The sequence below is a fragment of the Centropristis striata genome, chromosome 13 (genome assembly GCF_030273125.1).
Source record: "Centropristis striata isolate RG_2023a ecotype Rhode Island chromosome 13, C.striata_1.0, whole genome shotgun sequence".
Lineage (NCBI taxonomy): Eukaryota > Metazoa > Chordata > Actinopteri > Perciformes > Serranidae > Centropristis > Centropristis striata.
This window is the reverse complement of record NC_081529.1, coordinates 23,087,254-23,112,229: the sequence shown is the minus strand read 5'-3', so window position 1 is coordinate 23,112,229 and position 24,976 is coordinate 23,087,254. Positions and strand designations below refer to the sequence as shown.

Genomic DNA, 24,976 nt, shown 5'->3' with positions numbered 1-24,976 from the left:
TAGTCACATTGGACTGCTATTATTTTGAACACTACTGTATAATCACCTGTTACAGGTGTAATTCACTCACCTAGTCCAATCGTTGCAAAACTGCTCTGATTGGCGGTTAGCAGGAAGTAGACAGACAGCGGTGGGCGGGGTTTACATGTTTTTATTGATTTATTTCCATAACGATGATAAAAACATAAAAAACAGCTGTGATGTCAGAGGACAAGCAGAGGGCGGGCTTCAGGGCAGCAGCAGTCTCTTTCAGCCAATCACACAACAGGGAGGAGGGCTGGGGCGGAGCTTAAATGAAGATCTGTCCGTCAGAATGTTGCCTAGCAACAGTACTCCTCCAGCCAATCAGGGCAGGGCAGGGCTTGGCTCGAGCAGGGGGCGGGGTCACATTGAGGGGGCGGGGTTAAAGGACATCATCGCTTTCAGCCGTGTGGAGCTGCGTGTCGTCAGCGTCCGTCATGATGCTGCTGTCCTGACTATCATCCACCTCGGCAGCTAGACAGTTGGAGAGACAGACAAACAGGCATGTTAAAATTAGTCGGATCTGTAGCTGAACGCATCTCACTAACTGATGTAAACCTATCTCACTGACTGATGTAAACCTGTCTCACTGACTGATGTAAACCTGTCTCAGCGACTGATGTAAACCTGTCTCACTGACTGATGTAAACCTGTCTCACTGACTGATGTAAACCTGTCTCAGCGACTGATGTAAACCTGTCTCAGCGACTGATGTAAACCTGTCTCAGCGACTGATGTAAACCTGTCTCAACGACTGATGTAAACCTGTCTCAACGACTGATGTAAACCTGTCACACTGACTGATGTAAACCTGTCACACTGACTGATGTAAACCTGTCACACTGACTGATGTAAACCTGTCACACTGACTAATGTAAACCTGTCTCAACGACTGATGTAAACCTGTCTCAGCGACTGATGTAAACCTGTCTCAGCGACTGATGTAAACCTGTCTCAGCGACTGATGTAAACCTGTCTCAGCGACTGATGTAAACCTGTCTCAGCGACTGATGTAAACCTGTCTCAGCGACTGATGTAAACCTGTCTCAGCGACTGATGTAAACCTGTCTCAGCGACTGATGTAAACCTGTCTCAACGACTGATGTAAACCTGTCACACTGACTGATGTAAACCTGTCACACTGACTGATGTAAACCTGTCTCAACGACTGATGTAAACCTGTCTCAGCGACTGATGTAAACCTGTCTCAGCGACTGATGTAAACCTGTCTCAACGACTGATGTAAACCTGTCTCAACGACTGATGTAAACCTGTCACACTGACTGATGTAAACCTGTCACACTGACTGATGTAAACCTGTCTCAACGACTGATGTAAACCTGTCTCAGCGACTGATGTAAACCTGTCTCAGCGACTGATGTAAACCTGTCTCAACGACTGATGTAAACCTGTCTCAGCGACTGATGGAAACCTGTCTCAACGACTGATGTAAACCTGTCTCAACGACTGATGTAAACCTGTCTCAACGACTGATGTAAACCTGTCTCAACGACTGATGTAAACCTGTCACACTGACTGATGTAAACCTGTCACACTGACTGATGTAAACCTGTCACACTGACTGATGTAAACCTGTCTCAACGACTGATGTAAACCTGTCTCAACGACTGATGTAAACCTGTCTCAACGACTGATGTAAACCTGTCACACTGACTGATGTAAACCTGTCACACTGACTGATGTAAACCTGTCACACTGACTGATGTAAACCTGTCACACTGACTGATGTAAACCTGTCACACTGACTGATGTAAACCTGTCACACTGACTGATGTAAACCTGTCTCACCTTCGTCCTCTGGCAGGTATCTCTTGTCGATGGCTTCTTTGATCTGGTTGTTTGCTCCTTTAGGATCCAGATCCATCGCCCAGCTGAAGTTCATCAGAGCCAGGTGAGTCTGACCCAGCTTCTTATAGACCTGAGAGAGACAGACAGACAGGTTCAGAGAGATGAGATCAACTGGTTCACCAGTACATTACAACTGTGTATATATACTGTCTCCACCATTTATGTAGTTACTACTGTCTCCACCGTTTATATAGTTACTACCGTCTCCACCATTTATGTAGTTACTACTATCTCCACCATTTGTGTGGTTACTACTGTCTCCACCATTTATGTAGTTACTACTGTCTGCACTGTTTATATAGTTACTATTGTCTCCACTGTTGATGTAGTTATAAATGTCACTTTTCTGAGACTTCAGACTGAACAGCTGATCCAGAGTCAGTTTTTTGTTTCCAACCTTTAATAAATCTGTAACTGTGTGAACCATAAATCTGTTGATTCTTTTGTTGGAATAACTATTTATATTGTCACACACAGCTCTACTTGGGTGGAAATTGGTGGTACAGATTTTCCTGAATATTGATCCATAGTCCCGTTCACTCAGGAGAACATGCAGTTAAAACACATGATGGAGTTAAACTCAGCTGACGTTACCTTTCCTATAAGGAAGTAAACCAGAGACTCTTTGGGCACGATCTGCTTCAACTCCTCCAACTCCTGAAGAGCAGCCTGCAGACAGACAGGTCAGGGAGACAGACAGGTCATGGTTACAGTACTGTGAGTCGCTAACCTTTATAAAGACGAATTGATCCGTACGATATTGATCAGTATGATTACCTTGTACTTGTCGTTGGCGAACAGGATGGAGGCTCGGTGGAACTTGCAGAGCGGGTTTTTGGGGTCGATTCCGATTGCTCTGTTCAGAGTTTCTAAAGCCGCATCAGACTTCTTCAAAGCATGCTGCACCTACACACACACACACACACACACGTTACAGATGGAGGATGCTACATGCTATGCTACTTGCTAACAGAGCAGCTGTTACAGATGGAGGATGCTACATGCTAACGTACCACTCCGATGTGGCAGAGCAGCACAGAGCTCTGTGGGTTGATGCTCAGAGCTTTCTTAAAGTGGATTTCAGCCAAGTTGAACTTCTCTTGTTTGTAGTAAATCATCCCCAGACCGTACCTGCACACACACACACACACACACAAACACACACTCAGAGACACTCAGAAAATCTGTCTGTGTGTACACTTCATGGTTACCATGGTTACCATGCATTGTAGTGTCGGTTGTTGACTCTGATGGCGTTCCGGAAACAGGCGAGCGCTCGGTCCAGCTCCTCCGTCAGGACAAACTCGTGACCCAAAAGAGTGTATGCATATGCAAAGCCCGGATCCACCTTGGAGACAAACAGACAGACAGACAGACAGACAGACAGACAGACAGACAGACAGACAGACAGACAGACAGACAGGTGAGACGACCTGTAGCTCTACCACAGCTCAGTAACGATGGTAACAGCAGCTTACCTGGATCGCTCTCTGGAAGAACTTGATGGCGATGTCATGCTCCCTCTGCAGACTGAAACAGTTTCCTGCTACACACCAGGCCTGGAGACAGAGAAGTGGTCAGAGAGACAGACAGGTGGTACCAGAGAACAGACTGTCCCAGAGAGACAGACAGGTGGTCAGTCAGACAGGTGTTGGACAGGTGCAGGTCTTACCTCGGGACAGTTCTTGTCCATGTCGGTCAGGTCTTTGGACAGGGCCGACAGAGCAACGTCTTTCTGCAGGTGCCACAGCGTGGTCGAGTAAATCTCCATCCCTTCCACCCGGTACGACTCGATCCGTCGCACCTCGCTGAACAGACGCTCCGCCTGCAGGTAGACGCATCATCACTTACCTGAGTCAATCAGGTTGCTCACTGACTCAGCTACACGTCACCTGTGTGTCAGGTGAGTTACCTGTGTGTCAGGTGAGTTACCTGTGTGTACTCGGCCAGTTCAAAGTAGGCCCTGCCGATGTGTGTGAGGACCCAGCCTGTGTTGTAGTGCTGCGGTGGGAGCGCCGTCAAGACACTGATGGCGTCTTTGCAGTTGTAGGAGCAGAGCGCCTGGTAGCCGCGGCCGAGCTCCCGCAGCAACGCCATCACGCTGTCTGAGAGACACAACGCCACGTCTTTGCTCTGAATTTTGTAATATCAGTAGTATTACCTGATGAAGCTCTCTGGTACTGCAGTATTTTGTAGTTTGAGTAGTATTACCTGCTGCAGCTCTCTGGTACTGGGGGATCTTGGACTCGGGCAGGCTCAGACTCGGGTCGAGTCTCAGGATGTCCAGACTCTCGTTCAGGTTGCTGCTGTTTGACGTTTTTGCTGATTTACATTTAGTTTTTCTGTTCGGGATCTTTGTGGGAAACTTCATCTTCAACTTCTTACTGTTCTCCTGCAGACACAGACAGACGCTCCCGATGAATACTGCAGTACTTTACAGCTGGGGTATTCTTTAGCAGTACAGTGCTGAAATACTGCAGTATTACTGTAGTAGTACCTTGGCAGTAGAGCTGGCACTAGTAAACAGTCTGGAGCTCCTTCTGGGCTGAACGTTTGGAGGACCAGACATACTGGGACTGAGGACCTGAGGGGAGCCACTGAAAGACAGGCAGGTCATCAGACAGACAGACAGTTATGAATTCAGCGGCAACACTCAGCTGGCGGTAACAGCACGCCCCGGACCGCGCTAGATGGTTGGGGCCCCCTGACCCCCTAAAGGGTTGGGACCCCGACCCCCCTCTATGGTTGGAGCCCCCGGACCCCCCTAGATGGTTTGGGCCCCGGTGGGAAACACTGGCAGCATGCAAGTTGCGAAAGTGGTCTTGAATATTAAACATGTCTGAACTGATCACGGAGCTCGCAGACTCTCTGCCCACAGGTACCTGACCAGGACTCACAGTACCAGATCATCTGGACCCTTCGGCAGGGAGCTCTATGATTGATTACGATAGTTACCTGGTGTGAGGGGCGGAGCTCTGTGATTGGTTGAAAGGGATGGGGAGAACGTCTCTGCTGTTTCCACTCTGACTGAAGACAGATTTAGACTGACTGATCCTGGAGACAGACTGAGACAGACAGACAGGTGAGGAGACAGACAGATAGGTGACCTGTTAGATCCTGGTTGTCATGGGCACCGTGGCCTGAGTGAGTTATGACGTCACTTTATGGTTAGTCAACTTTCTAATTTTGTATTTTCAGTCTGAAAATCCACCAGTTCAACAAACTGACTGGACCTTCAGAACGATGTTTAAACTGAAACATCGTCCTTGTGACACGAACAGTTCACACAGAATCAGAGTTTCAGCAGGACGCTACCTTCTTGTTGGGCGCCGTCGATTGTGTTTCCATCGTGGCTGAATAATTCTGTAGATACGCAGGGTCTCCAGGGCTGGGCTCCAGGGGCAGGATGCCAAAACTACACACACACACACACACACACACACACACACACACACAAACACACACACACACACACACACACACACACAGTAGTGGTTACTGTAGCGTTTATATTTTGTAACTGATAATGAGTTAATTCAGGTGCCATAGATAGTTAAAACACCCTCAGAGGCGGAACTACATTGGACAGTTCCAAACATTGGACAATTGACTATTCGATAAGCTCCTCCCCTGAACACTCCTCGTCCAATCACACCGTAGCAACTGTTACTAAGAGAAGAAGGTCCATCAAGCTTCGAGCTCTGAGCAACAAGGTAAACCGGTCTGACACCAGGTACCTCAGAGTTCAGAGAGGAGTTCCAGAACTCAAAAAAACAGAGGAGCTGCTGGATGTGGATTAAACAGTGAGGGAGACTCCAACTTAATATCTCAGAGATCAACAGACTCACAAACGTCTGCTCCAAGGTAAGCTGCTAGCTAACATTAGCTAACTAACGATGCTAGCTGTTAGCTGAAATAAACCCAAAATAGATTTAACAGCTATGGTTCCTGTCAACTAGTGTTCTACCACTACTAGTGCCGAACTATTCCAACAAACTAATGTTAATGACACCGTCTGTAAAATTAGCATGCTAAGTTAGCTAGCAATGTTGCTAGGAGCTTAACATAATACAAGGCTGTACAGTGCTAATAGCTAGTGTCACTGTATCCAACATCGGCCAGCTATTGGCTAACATTCTGTCAACATTTCACATTAACTACTGACATAAATGATCAAGTTATGTTTCCAATTCATTAAGTGGTGTGAAACTAGAGTCTAATTTTATCTTTCAAATCATATAGTGTTTTAACCCCATACATTAGCCTCGGGTTTAGCAGATACCGGAGCTCTTGCGAACGGTCATTTCCAAAGATCGGACAGTTCCAGACACTGAAAAGTTCCAGACATTGAAAATTTCCAGACACTGAAAAGTTCCAGAGATTGGACAGTTCCAAAACGTTGGACAGTTCCAAAACACTGGAGAGTTCCAAACATTGGACAGTTCCAAAACACTGGACAGTTCCAAAAACACTGGACAGTTCCAGACACTGGACAGTTCCAAAACACTGGACAGTTCAGTTCCAGACACTGGACAGTTCCATCTTTTAGAGTTTCAGACATTCTCTGGTAAGTTGATGAAATAATTACAGTTTTTGAACTTTAATACATGAGCTGAACTCTCGTGATACCTTTATGTCACCAGCTTTAGTTAACTGTGAATACCTCTAATAGCGACAGTAATAAGATCCTAATTACAGTAAACGCTAGCTAACATGAGCAACACTGAGCTAGCTACCATAGCATAGCATATGTCTACTGCTATCTGATGTTTTGAATCAGTATTACAGAGGATTAGGCTAATTTATAGAAAGGAATAAAATGGCCATGCCTTTTTAAAGTGGCCCTCTGACCTCTAGATATGAATAAATCAGGTTCTATGGGTTCCCATGAGTCTTCTCTTTACTTGGATGTTTCTCTGGAGCTTTTCACGGTTTTGGTATCTGAATGTGGGATTCTGGAGGAGTTTTAACATTTGTATTGATTCTCCAGTTAAAAAAGTGGTTAAATTCCTGAAGGAACATATGAGACATAAGAGCATGACAATGAACTTAATTTCCTCAGATCATGATGTTGTAAACACTTCCACACTCTAAACTCTTAACATTTGAAAAGACGCCCATCCAAACACACTATAACCCAAGTAGGACTTCTCTGTGGGTCCCAGTTTAGTGACTCACCTGGGCGTTAGTGGGCTGAGAGCTGCAGGTCCTCCCAGTAAACTCCGCCCACTCTTCGGCTTGTTTTGTTTAGCCAATAAAGAGCCAGCTGATGCCATGGAAACCGTGTTACCCAACAGGGTGCCGGTCTCCGGAGAGATGAGCGAGGAGTCAATGTAGGAAACTGACAAATCAGACGTCAGCTTCCCGTTAGACGATTCTAGATTCAAACGATTCAGCTCCTGCAAAAAACAACACTGGTGATCAGACTAACACATCTGTAATCGGATTGTTTAATCTGGTGATCAGACTAACACCACCTCAGTAATGTGATCAGCCCTAGAGTAATCTGATTACCAGTCCCTACATGGTAATCAGGGTGTTTTCCTTACCAGTGTGTCCTGGGGCGTCTCCATGAGGGCGGTGTCTAGGCGGTGGGAGGGGTTCTGGGCGGGGCTAACGGAGGGTGGGGGCGGTGCTATAGAGGAGGTCTGTAGAGAGGACAACCTAAAGACCTGATCTGGATCTGGTTTCTCTCCTGGAACACAGAACAGGTAGACAGATAAATCACATGATCACATGATAAGGTCATCAGATAATACAGGTTCTTTGAAACTCTCACTTGGTGGAAACTATCTGATTTTACTGTAACTGAATTAATCCTGGATCATGTGTGAAACGTTCCTTTTATGGAGGAGAACAATCATATTATTATTTATTTTAAAAAATTGTTTTTATTAATTTCTGACTTTACTGTTTTTTTTGCAGAGCTGCAAATAAAACATCTTTCTGAGTCTGAGGACTCACCTAGCCAGGTGTGTATACACACACACACGTGGACAAAACTGTTGGTACCCCTTGGTTAATGAAAGAAAAACTCACAATGGTCACAGAAATAACTTGAATCTGACAAAAGTAATAATAAATAAAAATTCTATGAAAGTCTGACATTGCTTTTCAACCATGCTTCAACATAATTATTTTAAGAAATAAACTCATGAAACAGACTTCGACAAAAATGATTGTACCCTTAACTTAATATTTCGTTGCACAACCTTTTGAGGCAATCACTGCAATTAAATGATTCCTGTAACTGTCAATGAGACTGCACCTCTCAGCAGGTATTTTGGCCCTCTCCTCATGAGCAAACTGCTCCAGTTGTCTCAGGTTTGAAGGGTGCCTTTTCCAGACAGCATGTTTCAGCTCCTTCCAAAGATGCTCAATAGGATTTAGGTCAGGGCTCATAGAAGGCCACTTTAGAATGGTCCAATGTTTTCCTCTAAGCCATTTTGGGTGTTTTTAGCTGTGAGTTTTGGGTCATTATCCTGTTGCAAGACCCATGACCTGTGACTGAGACCAAGCTTTCTGACACTGTCCAGCACATTTCTCTCTAGAATCCCTTGATAGTCTTGAGATTACATTGTACCCTGCACAGATTCAAGACACCCTGTGCCAGATGCAGCAAAGCAGCCCCAGAACATAACAGAGCCTCCTCCATGTTTCACAGTAGGGACAGTGTTCTTTTCTTGATATGCTTCATTTTTCCACCTGTGAACATAGAGCTGATGTGCCTTGGCAAAAAGTTCAATTTTTGTCTCACCTGTCCATAGGACATTCTCCCAGAAGCTTTGTGGCTTGTAACATGTAGTTTGGCAAATTCCAGTCTGGCTTTTTTATGATTTGTTTTCAACAATGGTGTCCTCCTTGGTCGTCTCCCATTAAGTCCACTTTGGCTCAAACAACGACGGATGGTGCGATCTGACACTGATGTTCCTTGAGCTTGAAGTTCACCTTTAATCTCTTTAGAAGTTTTTCTGGGCTCTTTTGTTACCATTTGTATTATCCGTCTCTTTGATTTGTCATCAATTTTCCTCTTGCGGCCACAAGGTTGGCTACAGTCCCATGGATCCTAAATTTCTGAATAATATGTGCAACTGTAGTCACAGGAACATCAAGCTGCTTGGAGATGGTCTTATAGCCTTTATCTTTAACATGCTTGTCTATAATTTTCTTTCTAATCTCCTGAGACAACTCTTTCCTTCACTTCCTCTGGTCCATGTTGAGTGTGGTACACACCATGTCACCAAACAGCACAGTGACTACCTGTAGCCCTATATACAGTCGCGGTCAAAATTATTATCCCCCCTCATGAAATTGAACAAAACTCTTGATTTCTCAATGGAAATGGCCATTAACAACATGTGTTTGTTAACAATACACTACAGAGAAAATGTTCACTAAGTTTGATAAGGATTTTTTATACAATGAGTTGAAACAAAAAAGGCAAAATGATTAGCCCCCTGGCCGTTAATAGTAGTGTACCCTTTCTGAGCCACAACTGACAACAACCTCTTAGGATACTTCTTTACTAGGTTGGCACAGGTATCCTGAGGGATTTTGGCCCATTCTTCCATTGCAAATTGTTCCAGCTGGTCCAAATTGCGTGGTCTCCGAGCATAGACATTCACTTTGAGAACCCACCACAGATTCTCAACAGGATTGGGTCTGGGATCTGTGCAAGCCACTCCAGGACCTTGGTTATGGTATCCTTAAGAAACTGTTGAACCAATTTTGAGGTGTGTTTTGGGTCATTGTCTTGTTGAGAGACCCACCGACGACCTAAGGATAGACTACAAGCAGATATTATCCCTCAAAATGTCAACATAATTTCCTTTTCTCATGATGCCATGCACCTAGGCCTGGGCCGATAATCAATAAATCAATTAATTGCACGATAAATTAAATGAACTCAATAATTTTGCCGGCCTCGATATATCGCCATGCGCATGCGTGTTTGTTTTCCTCGTCTGTTGCCTCCAAGCAGGCTGGATGACAAGAGGGTTCACTCTGTGCTCGATCTCAGCACCTGGGCGCTTTTGTTCCATAGCAGAATGAGCGGAGTGAACCCTCCTGTCAGTCATCCAGTCTCTTTGTCTCTGTGGGGAAGGCTGGGCCGCTAGCATTGGCTACACACAGAGTGCAGCAGGTGAGCCTCGTGCGGAGCAACGCGAGGAAAAAAGATGATTGCAAAGCCAAATGCCACAGCCCCGGTGTGGGAATATGTCGGTTTCAAACCGAATGAAAAAGGTGAGCCCATCAACACACGTATGCCGAATTTGTTCAAAAGTGGTGGCAACAAAAAAAGCCACCACAACAAACTTGCATGCCCATCTAAAGCAGAACCACCCGACCCAGTTTTCCCAGCTGGGGAAAAAAACTGCACCTGGAGATGCAGAGCCTTCGTCCCGACAGTCAACACAAAAAATGTTTGTTTTATTTATTTAGGATATTTAAACGTTCTTAAAATTACAATTACAATGGTAAAAAACACTGAGAAATAAAAGTGTATTGTATTTGAAAGGGTGTGCATTATTATGATATATTATCATGTTGACAATAATATCGTTTATCTGCAATAATTTGTGGGACAATATATCGTCCAGCAAAATTTGTTATCGTCCCAGGCCTACATGCACCCGAACAAGGCTCCCTGTGCCTGAGGCTGCAAAACAGCCCCACAGCATGATGCTCCCACCACCATGTTTAACTGTGGGAACTGTGTACTTAGGGTTGAGGGCCTCTCCCTTTCTTCGCCAAACATAAGCAACATCCATGTACCCAAACAGTTCCAGTTTAGTCTCATCAGACCAAAGCACAGTCTTCCAAAACTTTTCTTTACCTTTCAAATTGTCATGGGTAAACTTCAGTCTGGCTTGGATGTGCCGTTTTTTCAGTAAAGGGGTTCTTCTTGGATGATGGCCCTGAAGCCTACCACGATGGAGAGCCCTCTCAACTGTGCTCCTTAACACATCAACTCCAGAAGAGGCCAGGTCTGCAACAATCGTCTTCACAGTTGTCTGGGGGTTCTTGCTGACATCTCTGACTAGTTTCCTCTCAAGAGATCTTGATATCTTTCTCTTACGTCCAAGCCCAGGTTGGTTTGTCATAGAGTTTGTGTTCTTGTACTTTGCAATGATGCAATGTACGGTTGTTCTCGGGACAATGAAGCATTTTGAAATAGTAGTATAGCCTTGCTCTTTACCGTGGGCCTCCACTATTTTTTTTCTGAGGTCAAGGCTAAGTTCTTTTGTCTTAGGCATGGTGGCTGAAGCAATTCCCCCTCAATGATGTATTCAAGTGCCTTGTTCCTTGCACTCCTTTTATGCTGATTGAATGTTCAGGTGTTCTTAATTAGCCAATTGACTGCACAGGTGTGGTTTGAAAGCTGATTGGTTAATTAAGTGTGTTTTGAAAGCAGTAACTCACATTTTAATGACCATTTAATCAAGGGGGCTAATGTTTTTGACCACCCCATTTTTCACTATAGTTGATATAAAGCAAGCTTAAAATATTATTTTATATTCCAAAATGTACCAAAAGCTACTAAAAGCAGTGGTGAATGTTTGATAATATCAAGTTTTATATTTAATATAATAGTGTATAATAATGTTTAATATTGGGAAAGTATTTGAGGAAAATGTTCCATCATTCCAGGGGGGCTAATAATTTTGACCTCGACTGTATAGGCCTATGTAGGAAGGATTACAAGATTGTTAGGGATGGGTACCGAATTCGGTACTTTTATAGGTACCGACCGAATTCCGTCGGTACTACCGAGTACTGTTTCATGTAAAATCAAACGGTACCATGTTTCGGTACCTAAACGGCGTTAACTTTAAACTGATCATTGATTTCAAACTGTTTTCATTTGACGTCTTTGATTAACAAGCGTGCTGACGATCGCAGTATTTTTTATTTTTTAATTTACCTCCTCGTCTGGTCCTGTCTGCTCACCGCGGCCACTAGCTGCTGCCCTCTTCCATCCCGGCGCAGAGACGAACAGCCCGGCTCTAGGCCTGCTAGCCGCCAGCTGCTATCTCTCCAATGTCTCTACCCGGGCTTGGCCTTCGTCTGCCTCCAGATTGGACCTTCCTTACTCCGTTTGCTCTCTCCATTCTTCTGTAGACCAGTCATTAACAGCTAGCAGCTAGCTCCTGCATCCCTGGTCCTCCGCTAATACTCCGCTCTTCAACTCAGGAATATTACCTGCCACTTTACTCCAAACTGCCTCGCTGAAATTAAATCCCTTGGACTCTTGCGTCATCCTCGATATGTGCACAGAGCAGCCCGACTCAACTTTGTTTATTCCAACCATGCCATGCCCACAATACTGTCTGACCGGTGCTGCGCCGCACAGCTACGACGTCATCACAACAAATCAACTTTGCAACCTTTTTTTTCTTTCTCCTCTGTGCACTTGCAACCTGAGAGCGCTCCTCTGCATTCTTTGATAACACCGCAACCTTCATGTTACAAAATGCACGTTCACTCAACAATAAAGCACTGCTCATCCTGGATTTTATATTGTTTTGATATATTTTTTAAAGTTTATATTTTGAGAAATAAATATGTTGAATTGAAAAAATTAGATCTTATTATTAAACTAATTAACATTTATTACCACATAAACAAACGCAAAAGTACCGAAAATTGGTACCGTTGAGTACCGGTACCGATTCCCAGGTACCGGGTATCGGTACCGTATCGGTAAAAATGTGAAAGGTACCCATCCCTAAAGATTGTAGACACCTGTGATGCTAATTAGTGGACACACCTTGATTTAAAATGTCCCTTTGGTCACATTATTTTCAGTCTTTTCTAGGGGTACCATTATTTTTGTCCAGGCCTGTTTTTTTAAATAATTCTGTTGAACCACAGTTCAAAATCAATGTTGGATTTTCATTTGTTCATTTTCATAGAATTTTTATTTATTATTACATTTGTCAGGTTTAAGTTATTTCTGTGACCATTGTGGGTTTTTCTTTCATTAACCGAGGGGTACCAACAATTTTGTCCACGTGTGTATGTGTGTGTGTGTGTGTGTGTGTGTGTGTGTGTGTGTGTGTGTGTGTGTGTGTTACCTAGGTGACAGAGGTTCTGAAAAGGCGACCAGAGGAACGGGTTGAGAGTTAAACTTTTCTGGAAACATTCTGCACCTTTAGCAACACGGTCTGTCTTACTGCTCAGACAGACAGACAGACAGGCACAGACAGACAGAGAGAGAGAGAGAGAGAGAGAGAGAGACACAGGTCAGTCATCAGTGTGTCTAACACAATTAACAGACCGGAGGACTGGTTTCTCACCAGTAAATGTGTCCCAGTAAGGACAGGGTGAAGGAGGCGGAGTCTCCAAACTCTGTGATGATGTCATCCTGACTCTTCTGTTTATTCAGCACTCCACCAATCAGAACCTGTTCTCCCTCAGCCAGCCTGCAGACAGACAGGCAGCAAGACAGACAATTAAGAAGCTGTGTGTTTCAACTGAACAGGTTTAAAAGAAATAGTTCAGTGTGTGTGTGAGTGTGTGCACGCTCACTTGCTGAGTTCGACGCAGCATTTGGCCAACAGGAATCGAACCTGTGGCGTGGAGCAGCTGTGAGCCTTCAGCAGCCGGTACGCTTTATACGGCTTCCCCGAGCGGTAATAACATGTGGCCAACAGGTAGAGCGCCTCCTCTGACCTCACTGAGAGACAGACAGGTAGAGAGACAGACAGACAGACAGACAGGTCAACATCTGGCCAACAGGTAGAACGCCACCTCTGACCTAACTGAGAGCCAGACAGGTAGAGAGGCAGACAGACAGGTCAACGAGGGGCCAACAGGTAGAGTTCCTCCTCTGACCTCACTGAGAGACAGACAGGTAGAGAGACAGACAGACAGACAGGTCAACATGTGGCCGACAGGTCAACATGTGGCCAACAGGTAGAGCGCCTCCTCTGACCTCACTGAGAGACAGACAGGTAGAAAGACAGTCACCTTCAGCGTAGAGTCTCTCTGCGAGGAAAACAGCGTCCAGGTAGGCATAGTGGTTCAGAGCCTGCCACACTGCAGCCTGCAGACAGAGAGACAGACAGGTCTCATCACACAGACAGAGAGACAGACAGGTCTAATCACACAGACAGAGAGACAGACAGGTCTAATCACACAGACAGAGAGACAGACAGGTCTCATCACACTCTCATTACAGTTGGTCACCTGGTAAACAGATGGTCACCACATAAACCGCTGGTTAACACATAAACAGCTGGTCACCTGGTTAACAGCTGGTCACCTGGTTTTCCGCTTATCACCAGGTAAACAGCTGGTCACCTGTTTACACCCAGCTAGTCACCAGGTAAACAGCTGGTCACCTGGTTAACAGCTGGATACAGTTTACACCCAGCTGATCACCTGTGTCACAGAGTTTCTAGGTATCTGACATTTGATAAAACCTGATTGGCTGCATCACAGTTTGTTTTGGTGCATCTGTGACTGTATAATATATATTATAATATATGCAGTATATATATATATATATATATATATATAGTATAAAATATAATAATATATAATATATGTCTCCCTGCAGGCTGACCGAGCAGCTAACCAGCTGATGCTAACTCTGTTCGTGTTAACCGGTAGCTTGCTGTTAGTTAGCGTTAGCAACAAGAGGCTAACCAGCAGTTAGTGAAGTTTAGCTTGCTGTGGCTGGTCCGGAGTAATACTTTAACTACACACAGAATATATTCCCACTAAAGCCGTTTATGTCCTCTGATTAACTTTACGGGTCATTTCTGCTGACTGAAGCCGCTCGGCTAACGTTAGCTCGGTGTTAGCCACTGTTAGCATTAGCGACGCTAATAACACAGAAGTCCATTAGAGCTGCGGTGTTTAGTGTCGCCCTGCTAACCAGCAGAATCACACAACTCGTTAAAAGACATTCAACCGATAAATCATGTCCACTGGTCTGTTCGGCATTAATACATTCAGCCGGACTCGGGTTTGTTTTGGTAGAATATAAACTTTAATAACAGTTAGCTGCGGTGGACTGTGAGCGGAGCCACAGACCAACAGACACATTCAGCTTGTATTTTCCTTCCTTCGTGTTTTCGGTTTATGCCGAAGCGACAAACGGCGCTAAGCAAACCACAAAAAGTCTCCAGACTTGTTTAACTCGGTTATTTGGTTACCGACACGAACCGAACATTTAAACTGACAGGTTGTTAAAAGGAGTCTGGCATGACCTCAGCTATACGAGCTGTTAACCAGGCTGACGTTAGCAGAGCCGCTAACATAGTGTTTGGAGGCTCGGACCGAGCCGGACGGAGCGAGCCTCCCGGGACCGACCGGCCGTCTGAACACCACTAACACCGGTAACCGTCCTGGGCTGCGGGCGGCGGGCTGCGGGGCCTGTGGCGGGGGAAGAGCTCTTACACCACGGACTGAACGAGCCGCTGAGGCCGGGACGGAGAAGGCAGCTCGGTCTTCATAAACACTCGGCTCCCCGCTCATGACAACGAGCTGAAGGTGTGTTTTTACCTGGACAGGTTCCTGCAGCACCGTCATTCCGCTTCCAGACTCTTCCTCTCCGCTCCGCTCGTCTGTTGTCCCTCTTTCCTCTCGCTCTTTCTTTACTCCAGTCTCCAGGAGGAGCTGCGGCCGAAAATTTGAACACACCGACCGTTACCAGCCGAACGCAGCCGAGGAATACCGAGGAGGATGGAAGGCTGGGGCGGAGATGAACGAATGAACACGGAAAAAGCCGAAGTAGCTGATGCGCCTCCTGGTGGCGTCACAGAGAAGCGTCCCTCTCCCTAATAATATACAGCAGGGATGGGCAACTTAAATGCTGGAGGGGCCACAATTATTCATCGACACTACCACAGGGCCACATATAGGACCGTGCACTTAACCATATATGATGAAACTGTAATTTTAAATAAGTTTACAGTGCAGTAACTTAACATATTTCATGCTCAAATGCATGTATAACAGTATAAATAAGAATACAAAAGGTTTAAAGCAAATAAAAAATAACCACAAACTGTGATTTCTTTTTTTTTTCAGTGCAAGAACAGTAGACCAACATTAATTGCAAGAAGTAATTTTGTGCATTTTTACACTGCACTTTTAAGATTTCATGCTCAAATGCATGTAGTTGTACTGAGGGCCACTTCAAGTGAAGGTGCGGGCCAGTTGCCCATCCCTGATATACATTCACGGAAAAAAAGATGAGACCATTGTTTTTGTTCAATTTCTTGTTCACTTTAATGCCTGGTACAACTAAAGGTACATTTGTTTGAACAAGTATAACGATAAGAACAAAACTAGCTGATAAGAGTTTAATTGTCCATGGTTTTCTGAATAATAACCAAAATGATTATCAACCATAATACCATGGAAAATGTCTAGATATCAGCTCTTACATTAAACTCTTATCAGCTATTTTTGTTGTTATCATTATATTCGTCCAAACAAATGTACCTTTAGTTGTACCAGGCATTAAAATGAACTACAAATTAAATACAACTATTTTTGACATAACTGTATATCTTTATAATTATATCTCCTTACATAAACAACATTTCCTAAACGGACACAGAACGTGTTAATGTCCTGGAGTCAGGTGAAGGTTTACTTTATGTAACAGAGTTGAAAATGTCCATACTCACACTACACATTATTATTATTACAGCATGCCACTACAATAATATAACACTAGAATGGCATTTAATGTGTTTTGCTGGTTTCAGAGATTGTACCGCATTCACTGCAGTTAAGCATGAGGCTGCGTGTCTGCATGGATATTTACTTTTGCATTTACATGTTTTGGGCTTTTGTGCTACCCTTACTTCAGAGATAGACCTCTGCTGGAAATGTGGATGTAGAGGTACATCTCAAAAAATTAGAATATCATGAAAAAGTTCAATATCTTTTGTCAGTTATTTTAGAAAGTGAAACTCGTATATTATATAGATTCATTACAAATAGAGTGAAATATTTCAAGCCTGTTTTTCTTGTAATTTTGATGATTCTGGCTTAGAGATAATGAAAACACAAAACTCAGTGTCTTAGAAAATTAGAATATTACATAAGAATTAAAAAAAAGGATATTTTAAACACAAATGTCAGGCTTCTGAAAAGTATCTTCATTTCTATACAGTCAATACTTGGTTGGCCTCCTTTTGCATGAATTACTGCATTAATACTGCGTGGCATGAAGGAGATCAGCCTACAGCACCATGTTGCTTTTATAGCAGCCTTCAGGTCATCTGCGTCTGGTGTCTCTCACCTTCCTCTTGACAACAGCCCATAGACTCCTATGGGGTTCAGGTTAGCGGAGTTTGCTGGCCAGTCATGCCCAGTAACACCATGGTTACTGAACCAGCTTTTGGTAACTTTAGCAGTGTGGGCAGGTGCCAAGTCCTGCTGGAAAATGAAATCAGAGCTTGTAGAAGCATGAAGAGCTCTGAAATGTCCTGGTAGATGGCTGTGTTGACTGTGGACTTCAGAAAACACAGTGGACCAACACCAACAGAGGACATGGCCCCAAATCACCACTGACCTTGGACTCCAAGTTTTGTGTGTTTTGTGTTTGCATTATCTCTAAGCCAGAATCATCAAAATTACAGGAAATACAGGCTTGAAATATTTCACTCTACACGTAATGAATCTATATAATGTATGAGTTTCAATGATTGACATTGACAAAAATATTGAACTTTTTCATGGTTATTTAATTTTTTTAGATGTACCTGTAGTCTGATTGGAAGCTCATGGAATAATATTTACTGTGAAAGCAGACAGAATAAAACCCGTAAACTGTTGTCTTTAAAACAGTAACAGAAAATGAAAAGTTATTAATATCTACAGTGATATTGAAGGAAAGATTTGAATCATTTATTGATTAAAAAGTTTCTGTTTTCTCTGATATTAATCAGATGTGACTTTGGACTAAACATTCACTTTTCTGATGTATTACAGACACAATATTTAATCAGGTGATCCTGTTAGCTCAGCCCACATGATGTCATGTCTTTAACCCTTTCCTCCTGCGCTCTAGCGTCTTACGAGTGAAAACAACTTGAAGAAGACGACACACGTCTGAATGCAACACACACACACTTTATTTCACACGCTGACAGAATGACATCACTTCCTGTCATTATAACAGAGAACACTGGATCTGCTGAACAGAGGCTAACACTAATGCTAACGCAGGTTAGTATAGTCACATGACATGGTGGTGGGCAACACAACTCTTAGAATGACATCATCATCAGGGGCGTGGCCTACAGGGTGCAGTTGGCTTCTGGTGACAGTCGACATTTGGCCACCGTCAGGAAGGTCTCCACCTGTAAACAAGACACGCCATCGTCACGGCGCCGCCACAACATCATCAGTGACATCATCTGTGTGACATCATCAGTGTGACATCATCACCAGCAGCCCGTCCTCACCTTGTGCATGTCCTTCTTGAAGCAGGCCAGCAGCTCGTAGGTCCTCCTCAGAGACTCGTCGGCTCCCAGACTCTGGTAGTAGTTCCCGTAGGGAGCGAGCTGCAGGGCGGAGCTGTCGGGGAACAGCTCTGTTCCGTCCTGATTGGCCTGCTGGATCAGGTGGTCAGGTTGTTCACATCAGATCAGTAAGTAAGTAAGTAAGTACATTTTATTTATAAAGCGCTTTTCACAGGCAAAAAGCCACAAAGTGCTTAACAAGGGCATAAAACAACATACAGGCAAACACAGAAAAACACAATACTACAGGAAAACATAATTAAAGCCTGGATGTCTAGTTGACCAGGTACATATAGTCAACTAAATGCCTGTCTAAACAGATATGTCTCAATCTGACATTTTAAAGAATCCACAGACTGTAAGGATGCAGGCAGAGCACAGAGTTTGGGAGCTATGGATTGAAAGGCTCCATCACCCAGAGTCTTAGGGTGGGTGCGTGGGACAGACAATAGAGTTAAGGTGTTTGATCGGAGGGAGCGAGCCGAGGGATATGGGTGAAGTAGCTCAGTCACATATGCCGTGGCGAGATACTCTGTAGGTAAGAGTGAAAATTTTAAACTGGATCCTGTATGCAACAGGGAGCCAGTGAAGAGCTTTGAGTATGGGGGTGTTGTCCTAGTGAGTAGTCTTACTGCAGCATTTTTAATTGACTGTAGACGGTTTAAAGAGGACATACTGAGTGAGGAGACAAGTGAGTCACATGGGTCGATACGGGATGAGATAAAGGCACGTATAAGCATCTCAAGTTCAACATTTGACACTACTGATCTCAGTTTGCTGATATTTCTCAAGTGGAAAAAGCAGTGTTTAAGAAGGATTTGTTTGCGTTTAATCTCACCTTGATCAGCAGCAGGATCCCCGTTTTCAGTTCGGACAGTTTGGGAGAAATCTGGTTCCGAGGAGCTGAACCTCCAGACAGAGAACGACTCGGGAACTCCCAAGACTCAACCAGCCGGTAAGAGATGGATAACAGCTTCAACACCTGCAACCAATCAGACGACAGCTTCAACTCCTGCAACCAATCAGACGACAGCTTTAACACCTGCAACCAATCAGACGACAGTTTCCAATTTCCAACAACTAACCTCAATGATTTCTTTATCTAAACCGTCAACCTGTCTCTTAGACCCCATCCCAACAAGGCTGCTTAAAGAGGTTCTACCTTTAACTGGTACTTCTTTCTTAGATGCAATCAACCTGTCATTATTAACAGGCTATGTGCCACAATCCTTTAAAGCAGCTGTAATTAAACCTCTTCTTCAAAAGGTTAATCTAGATCCTGGTGGTTTTTTTGCAAACTATAGACCAATATCTTACCTCCCCTTCCTCTCTAAGATCCTTGAGAAAGCAGTCGCAAATCAGCTTTGTGATTTTCTACAACACAATAGTTTATATGAGGACTTTCAATCAGGATTTAGAACTCATCAAATTACCTTTTAATTGCTTCGGACAAAGGACTTGTCTCCGTCCTTGTCTTGCTAGATCTGAGTGCTGTATTTAATACCATTGACCATCGTATCCTATGACAGAGACTGGAACATGTAATTGGCATTAGAGGAACGGCACTGGGCTGGTGTAAATCGCACTTATCAGACTGTTCCCAGTTTGTTCATGTGAACAATGAATCCTCCGTGCACACTGATGTGTTCGGTGTTCCACAGGGTTCTGTGCTTGTACCGATTTTATTCACCCTTTATATGCTCCCTTTGAGTAATATCATTAGAAAACACTCAATTAACTTTAATTGTTATGCTGACACTCAGTTATATATATCAATCAAGCCAGGTTAAACTGATCAGCTAGTCAAACTTAATGCAGCCTTAAGTACATAAAAACCTGGATGGTCCACAACTTCCTAATGTGTAACTCAGATAAAACTGAAGTGATTGTGCTGGGACCTGAACATCTCCGAAACTAAAGACTTAATTAGCATCGATGGCATTACCCTGGCCTCCAATACCACCGTAAGGAACCTTGGAGTTATCTTTGATCAGGATCTCTCATTTAACTCCCATATAAAATAAACTTCAAGGACTGCATTCTTTCACCTACGTAATATGACAAAAATTAGAAAGGATGCAGAAAAACTACTTCATGCTTTTGTTACTTCAAGGTTAGATTACTGTAATTCCTTACTTACAGGCTGCTCCAAAAAATCCCTTAAAACTCTTCAGTTGGTCCAGAATGCTGCGGCTCGTGTACTGACAAGAACCAAGAAAAGAGATCGTATTTCTCCTGTTCTAGCTTCGCTGCACTGTCTCCTGTAAAATCCAGAACTGAGTTCCTTCTTCTTTACTTACAAAGCTCTAAATGGTCAGGCACCATCATATCTCAAAGAACTCATAGTGCCATATTACCCTTCTAATGCACTACGTTCCCAAAAAAGTAGACTGGGAAAAAACTTCTGTCTTTGATAAAGCCTATAGTTAGGGCTGGCTGAGGCCTTTCACCAGCCCCTAGTTCTGCCAATAGGCCCAATGTGTCGGGGGACACAATACACCAGGCCCCTCTTTTCTTCTCTCTCTGATGTCCCAATCTTACATGACAAAAGCTTATATTTTCCCAGAGTACTCCACTTTTCTTTGCTCTCTCTTCCACAGGGTGTGGAGCTGTGGTCCTGTTTCTCTCTCCTGCTGGTCTCACTGCTGTGGATTTTGGTCTGCCCCATATGGAAATGCTCCTCTCCTGGTCCACTCTACACTCACCATCACTACTGGCCAATGGTGGCACTTCATCACCTTCTGCTGTCCCCTCCCAGGACTCCTGCTGCTGTCCCCTTCAACCTCTATCTACTCTATTCAACTCTGATGATCTGTACAACAACATCTATTGACGTCTGTCCATCCTGGGAGATGATCCCTCCACTGTCTTGCTGAGGTTTCTTCTTCTTTTTCCCTGTTAAAAGGGTTTTTGAGGAGTTTTTCCCTGTTAAAAGGGTTTTCAATTAGTTTTCCTGGCTGATGTTAGGGTCAAAGGTCAGAGGGTGTCCTACCATGTACAGTGTGTAAAGCCCTTAGAGGCAAATCTGTCATTTGTGATTTTGGGCTATATATAAATAAAACGGACTTGACTTCAACACCTGCAACCAGTCAGACAACAGATTGACAGGTAGATACAGATGCCTCCAACAGGGTTCTGTGTTTGGAACACTTTTATACTCACTATACATGCTCAGCATTAACTTTCATTGATATGCATGTTATGATGACAGTACAGTGTAGTACTGTGTAGTACAGTGTGGTACTGTGTAATACTGTGTAGTACTGTGTGGTACAGTGTAGTACAGTGTAGTACTGTGTAGTACAGTGTAGTACTGTGTGGTGCAGTTTAGTACTGTTTAATAGTGTGTAGTACTGTGTAGTACAGTGTAGTACTGTGTAGTACTGTGTAGTACAGTGTGGTACAGTGTAGTACTGTGTGGTACATTGTAGTACAGTGTAGTACTGTGTAGTACTGTGTAGCACTGTGTAGTACTCTCACAGAGCTCCGTTGCGTCTCATGCTTGTCGATCGGGCTGATGATGTAATCTGAGTTGCAGATATCCGGCAGGAAGATTTTGTTGAGCTGCCGCTGCTCCTCCGTCTGCAGAGAGCTCTCCTACACACACACACACAGACACACAAACACACACACACACATGGTTGATGACATCACAGAGATGATCATGACATCACAGAGATGTTGATGACATCACAGCAGACTCACAAAGTCGGAGAAGAGTCTCTGGGCAAGCAGGTGGAGGTGTTGGACTCTGCTGACAGCGATGGAGAACAGACGCTGGCCATCTGTGATTGGCTGAGAGGACACGCCCAGAGACACCACAGACAGCAGGAGGATGGCTGGGAGACATGTGAGACAGATAGGTGAGAGACAGACAGGTGAGACGGACAGATGAGAAACAGACAGGTGAGACGGACAGGTGAGAAACAGACAGGTGAGATGGACAGGTGAGAAACAGACAGATGAGATTGACAGGTGAGAAACAGACAGGTGAATAACAGACAGGTGAGATGGACAGCTGAGAAACAGACAGATGAGACAGACGAGTGAGTAAAACAAAATTAAAAATTTAATTTAATGTCTCACCTCGTTCCATGGCTGGTCTAGTTCAGTTCTGGTCCTGGTTCTGGTTCTGGTCCTGGTTTTGGTCTGGGTTCAGGTGTTCAGCCCTTTGATGTTTTCAGCTCTGAGTTTTGTGGTTTTATAGAAGAAAACCTAATGATTAAATTCATCAACAGAAACATGAAACGAACAAACAAGCACACAACTGTGCGTGTTTGTGTGTGTGTGTGTGTGTGTGTGTGTGTGTGTGTGTATGACCTCTTTTTAACATTTATTCCTTAATAATAATATTTATGAAACAACTGGCGGTTGAATTGATTCCAACATGTAGATGAGGAAGACTGACGAAGTCAGAAGGAAACTTAAGCAGCTTGTTGTTTCAGAAACTATTATTATTATTATTATTATTATTATTATTATTATTATTATATCTGTTTACTTAGTTTTACTTTAGTTTGAGGAAATTTACTCAGTATCCTCCGAATACTGTGTACTCCATTACTGGTTGCAAAAAGGATTATTGGTTCCGTAAAAGACTATTGGTTCAATAAAGGATTATTGTTACTATAAAGGATTACTGGTTCCATAAAGCAGCTATTCTCAACCTTGGGGTCCCGACCCAAATTGGGGTCGCGAGATGATTTCTGGGGGTCGCCAAATCATTTTGGAAGTCAGCTCTGTCTCCACTGTGTTAAAGTGTTTTATTCCTTTTGTCATTTAATGTCTTTTTTTGGTCATTTTGTGTCTGTCTTGGTCATTTTGTGTAATTTTTTGGTCATTCAATGTATTTTTGGGTCATTTTTTGTCTTTTTTTTGGACATTTTGTGTCTTTTTTTTTATCATTTTGTCGTCAATTTGTGTCTTTTTTTGGTCATTTTGTTTCCTTTTTTTGTCATTTTGTGTCTTTTTTTAGACATTTTGTGACTTTTTTTGGTCATTTTGTTTCTTTTTTGGGTCATTTTGTGCTTCATTATTTGTCCTAAATGTGTTGTATCAACTGAGTTTGTATGATCTGAACTGTGCGTGTGAGATTCTGTTCAGTGAGCGGGGGTCGCGGACAACATGCATGTTAAATTGAGGGTCACGACTCAAAAAGGTTGAGAACTACTGCCATAAAGGATTGTTGGTTCTGTAAAGGATTATTGGTTCCATAAAGGGTTATTGGTACCATAAAGGGTTGTTGGTTCCATAAAGGATTATTAGTTACAAAAAGTATTATTGGTTCCATAAAAGACTATTGGTTCCGTAAAGGATTATTAGTTCCATAAAGGATTATTGGTACCATAAAGGGTTGTTGGTTCCATAAAGGATTATAAATTACAAAAAGGATTATTGGTTCCATAAAAGACCATTGGTTCCATAAAGGATTATTGGTTCCGTAAAGGATTATTGGTTCCATAAAGGGTTATTGCTTCCATAAAGGATTATTGGTACCATAAAGGATTATTGGTTCCATAAAGGGTCATTGGTACCATAAAGGGTTGTTGGTTCCAAAAAGGATTATTGGTTGCATAAAATACTATTTGTTCCATAAAGGATTATTGGTACCATAAAAAGATTACTGGTTCCATAAAGGATTGTTTGTTTCATAAAGGATTATTGGTTCCAGAAAGGATTATTGGTTCCGTAAAGGATTATTGGTTCCATAAAGGGTTATTGGTACCAAAAAGGGTTGTTGGTTCCATAAAGGATTATTGGTTCCATACGGGGTTATTGGTCCCATAAATTATTACTGGTTCCATAAAGGATTACTGGTTCTGGTTCCATAAAGGATTATTGGGTCCAAAAAGGATTACTGGTTCTATAAAGGATTACTGGGTCCATAAGGGATTATTGGTTCCATAAAGGATTATTTGTTCCACAAAGGATTACTGGTACCATAAAGGATATTGGTTCCACAACAGATTACTGGTTCCATAAAGGATTATTGGTTCTATAAAGGATTACTGGTTCCATAAAGGATTGCTGGTTTCATAAATGATTTCTGGTTCCATAAAGGATTACTGATTTACTGAGTAATTTAATATTAAAAGTTGATGTTTTGTACTTTCATAGATTTACAGGCATCATGTTGTTAAAAAAAGTAAAACTGAATGTAGAGAAAAGTGCGTCAGATGTTTTTGTTTTTGTCCTCAAAGACATGAATTTATTCACTGCTGTCACTGATCCGAGGTCAGACAGAGCGGCGTGACATCACACAGGAAATACATTTATTCAACGCTCCGTGAAACTGAAACGACCAGAGATCTGATCTGCATGTTCACCACAAATAACAGCTTCATTTCATCATGCAACCTGTTAACAGGCAGCTCGTTAACAACCTGCTTGTTAACAAACTGTTCATTAACAAAAAGCTCATTAACAAACAGCTAGTAAACAAACTGTTTATTAACCAATTGCTTGTTAACAGTTTATTATCAAACTGCTCGTTAACAAATAGTTTATTATCATACTGCTCGTTAACAAACAGTTTATTAAAAAAACAGCTCGTTAACAGTTTATTTACAAACAGCTCGTTAACAGTTTATTAA

The 24,976-nt window shown here is 43.1% G+C and overlaps 2 protein-coding genes across 6 annotated transcripts; both read right to left on the bottom strand.

Annotated features, from left to right (window-relative positions):
- Positions 1-141: 141 nt before the first annotated feature.
- On the bottom strand, positions 142-15,562 carry cdc27 (cell division cycle 27). 4 transcript variants are annotated; one of them, XM_059348827.1, is made up of 21 exons: positions 15,406-15,562; positions 13,864-13,939; positions 13,423-13,570; positions 13,191-13,316; positions 12,969-13,066; positions 7,440-7,585; positions 7,069-7,289; positions 5,206-5,305; positions 4,846-4,955; positions 4,388-4,487; positions 4,102-4,282; positions 3,823-3,995; positions 3,563-3,715; positions 3,369-3,449; positions 3,111-3,238; positions 2,904-3,021; positions 2,668-2,796; positions 2,485-2,559; positions 1,831-1,960; positions 472-495; positions 145-231 (listed from the first exon to the last, which is right to left on the bottom strand). In XM_059348827.1, exons 1-21 carry the CDS (start codon positions 15,430-15,432, stop codon positions 152-154), a joined length of 2,424 nt encoding a protein of 807 aa, XP_059204810.1. In that variant the 5' UTR covers positions 15,433-15,562; the 3' UTR covers positions 145-151. The 4 variants fall into 4 exon arrangements, with proteins under 4 accessions (XP_059204811.1, XP_059204808.1, XP_059204810.1 ...); XM_059348824.1 differs by lacking the exon at positions 15,406-15,562 and adding an exon at positions 15,111-15,176; XM_059348828.1 differs by having other exon boundaries at positions 142-495.
- A 2,058-nt stretch (positions 15,563-17,620) lies between these two features.
- Positions 17,621-22,618, bottom strand: gh1 (growth hormone 1). Of its 2 annotated transcripts, none has more exons than XM_059347311.1 (6): positions 22,470-22,618; positions 22,089-22,222; positions 21,864-21,980; positions 19,222-19,365; positions 18,327-18,476; positions 17,621-18,221 (listed from the first exon to the last, which is right to left on the bottom strand). In XM_059347311.1, exons 1-6 carry the CDS (start codon positions 22,477-22,479, stop codon positions 18,159-18,161), a joined length of 618 nt encoding a protein of 205 aa, XP_059203294.1. In that variant the 5' UTR covers positions 22,480-22,618; the 3' UTR covers positions 17,621-18,158. The 2 variants fall into 2 exon arrangements, with proteins under 2 accessions (XP_059203294.1, XP_059203295.1); XM_059347312.1 differs by having other exon boundaries at positions 18,327-18,473.
- Positions 22,619-24,976: the final 2,358 nt, after the last annotated feature.

Coding starts and splice junctions, on each gene's coding strand:
- cdc27 (XM_059348824.1), bottom strand. CDS start 15,161: ATGTTAGCGGCTCTGCTAACGTCAGCCTGGTTAACAGCTCGTATAGCT. Junction 3,996..4,101: donor GTACCAGAGAGCTGCAGCAG/GTAATACTACTC, acceptor TGTGTCTCTCAG/ACAGCGTGATGGCGTTGCTG. Junction 1,961..2,484: donor TTTACTTCCTTATAGGAAAG/GTAACGTCAGCT, acceptor TGTCTCTCTCAG/GTCTATAAGAAGCTGGGTCA.
- gh1 (XM_059347311.1), bottom strand. Junction 19,366..21,863: donor ATGAGACGCAACGGAGCTCT/GTGAGAGTACTA, acceptor GATTGGTTGCAG/GTGTTGAAGCTGTTATCCAT. Junction 18,222..18,326: donor TCAAGAAGGACATGCACAAG/GTGAGGACGGGC, acceptor TCTTGTTTACAG/GTGGAGACCTTCCTGACGGT.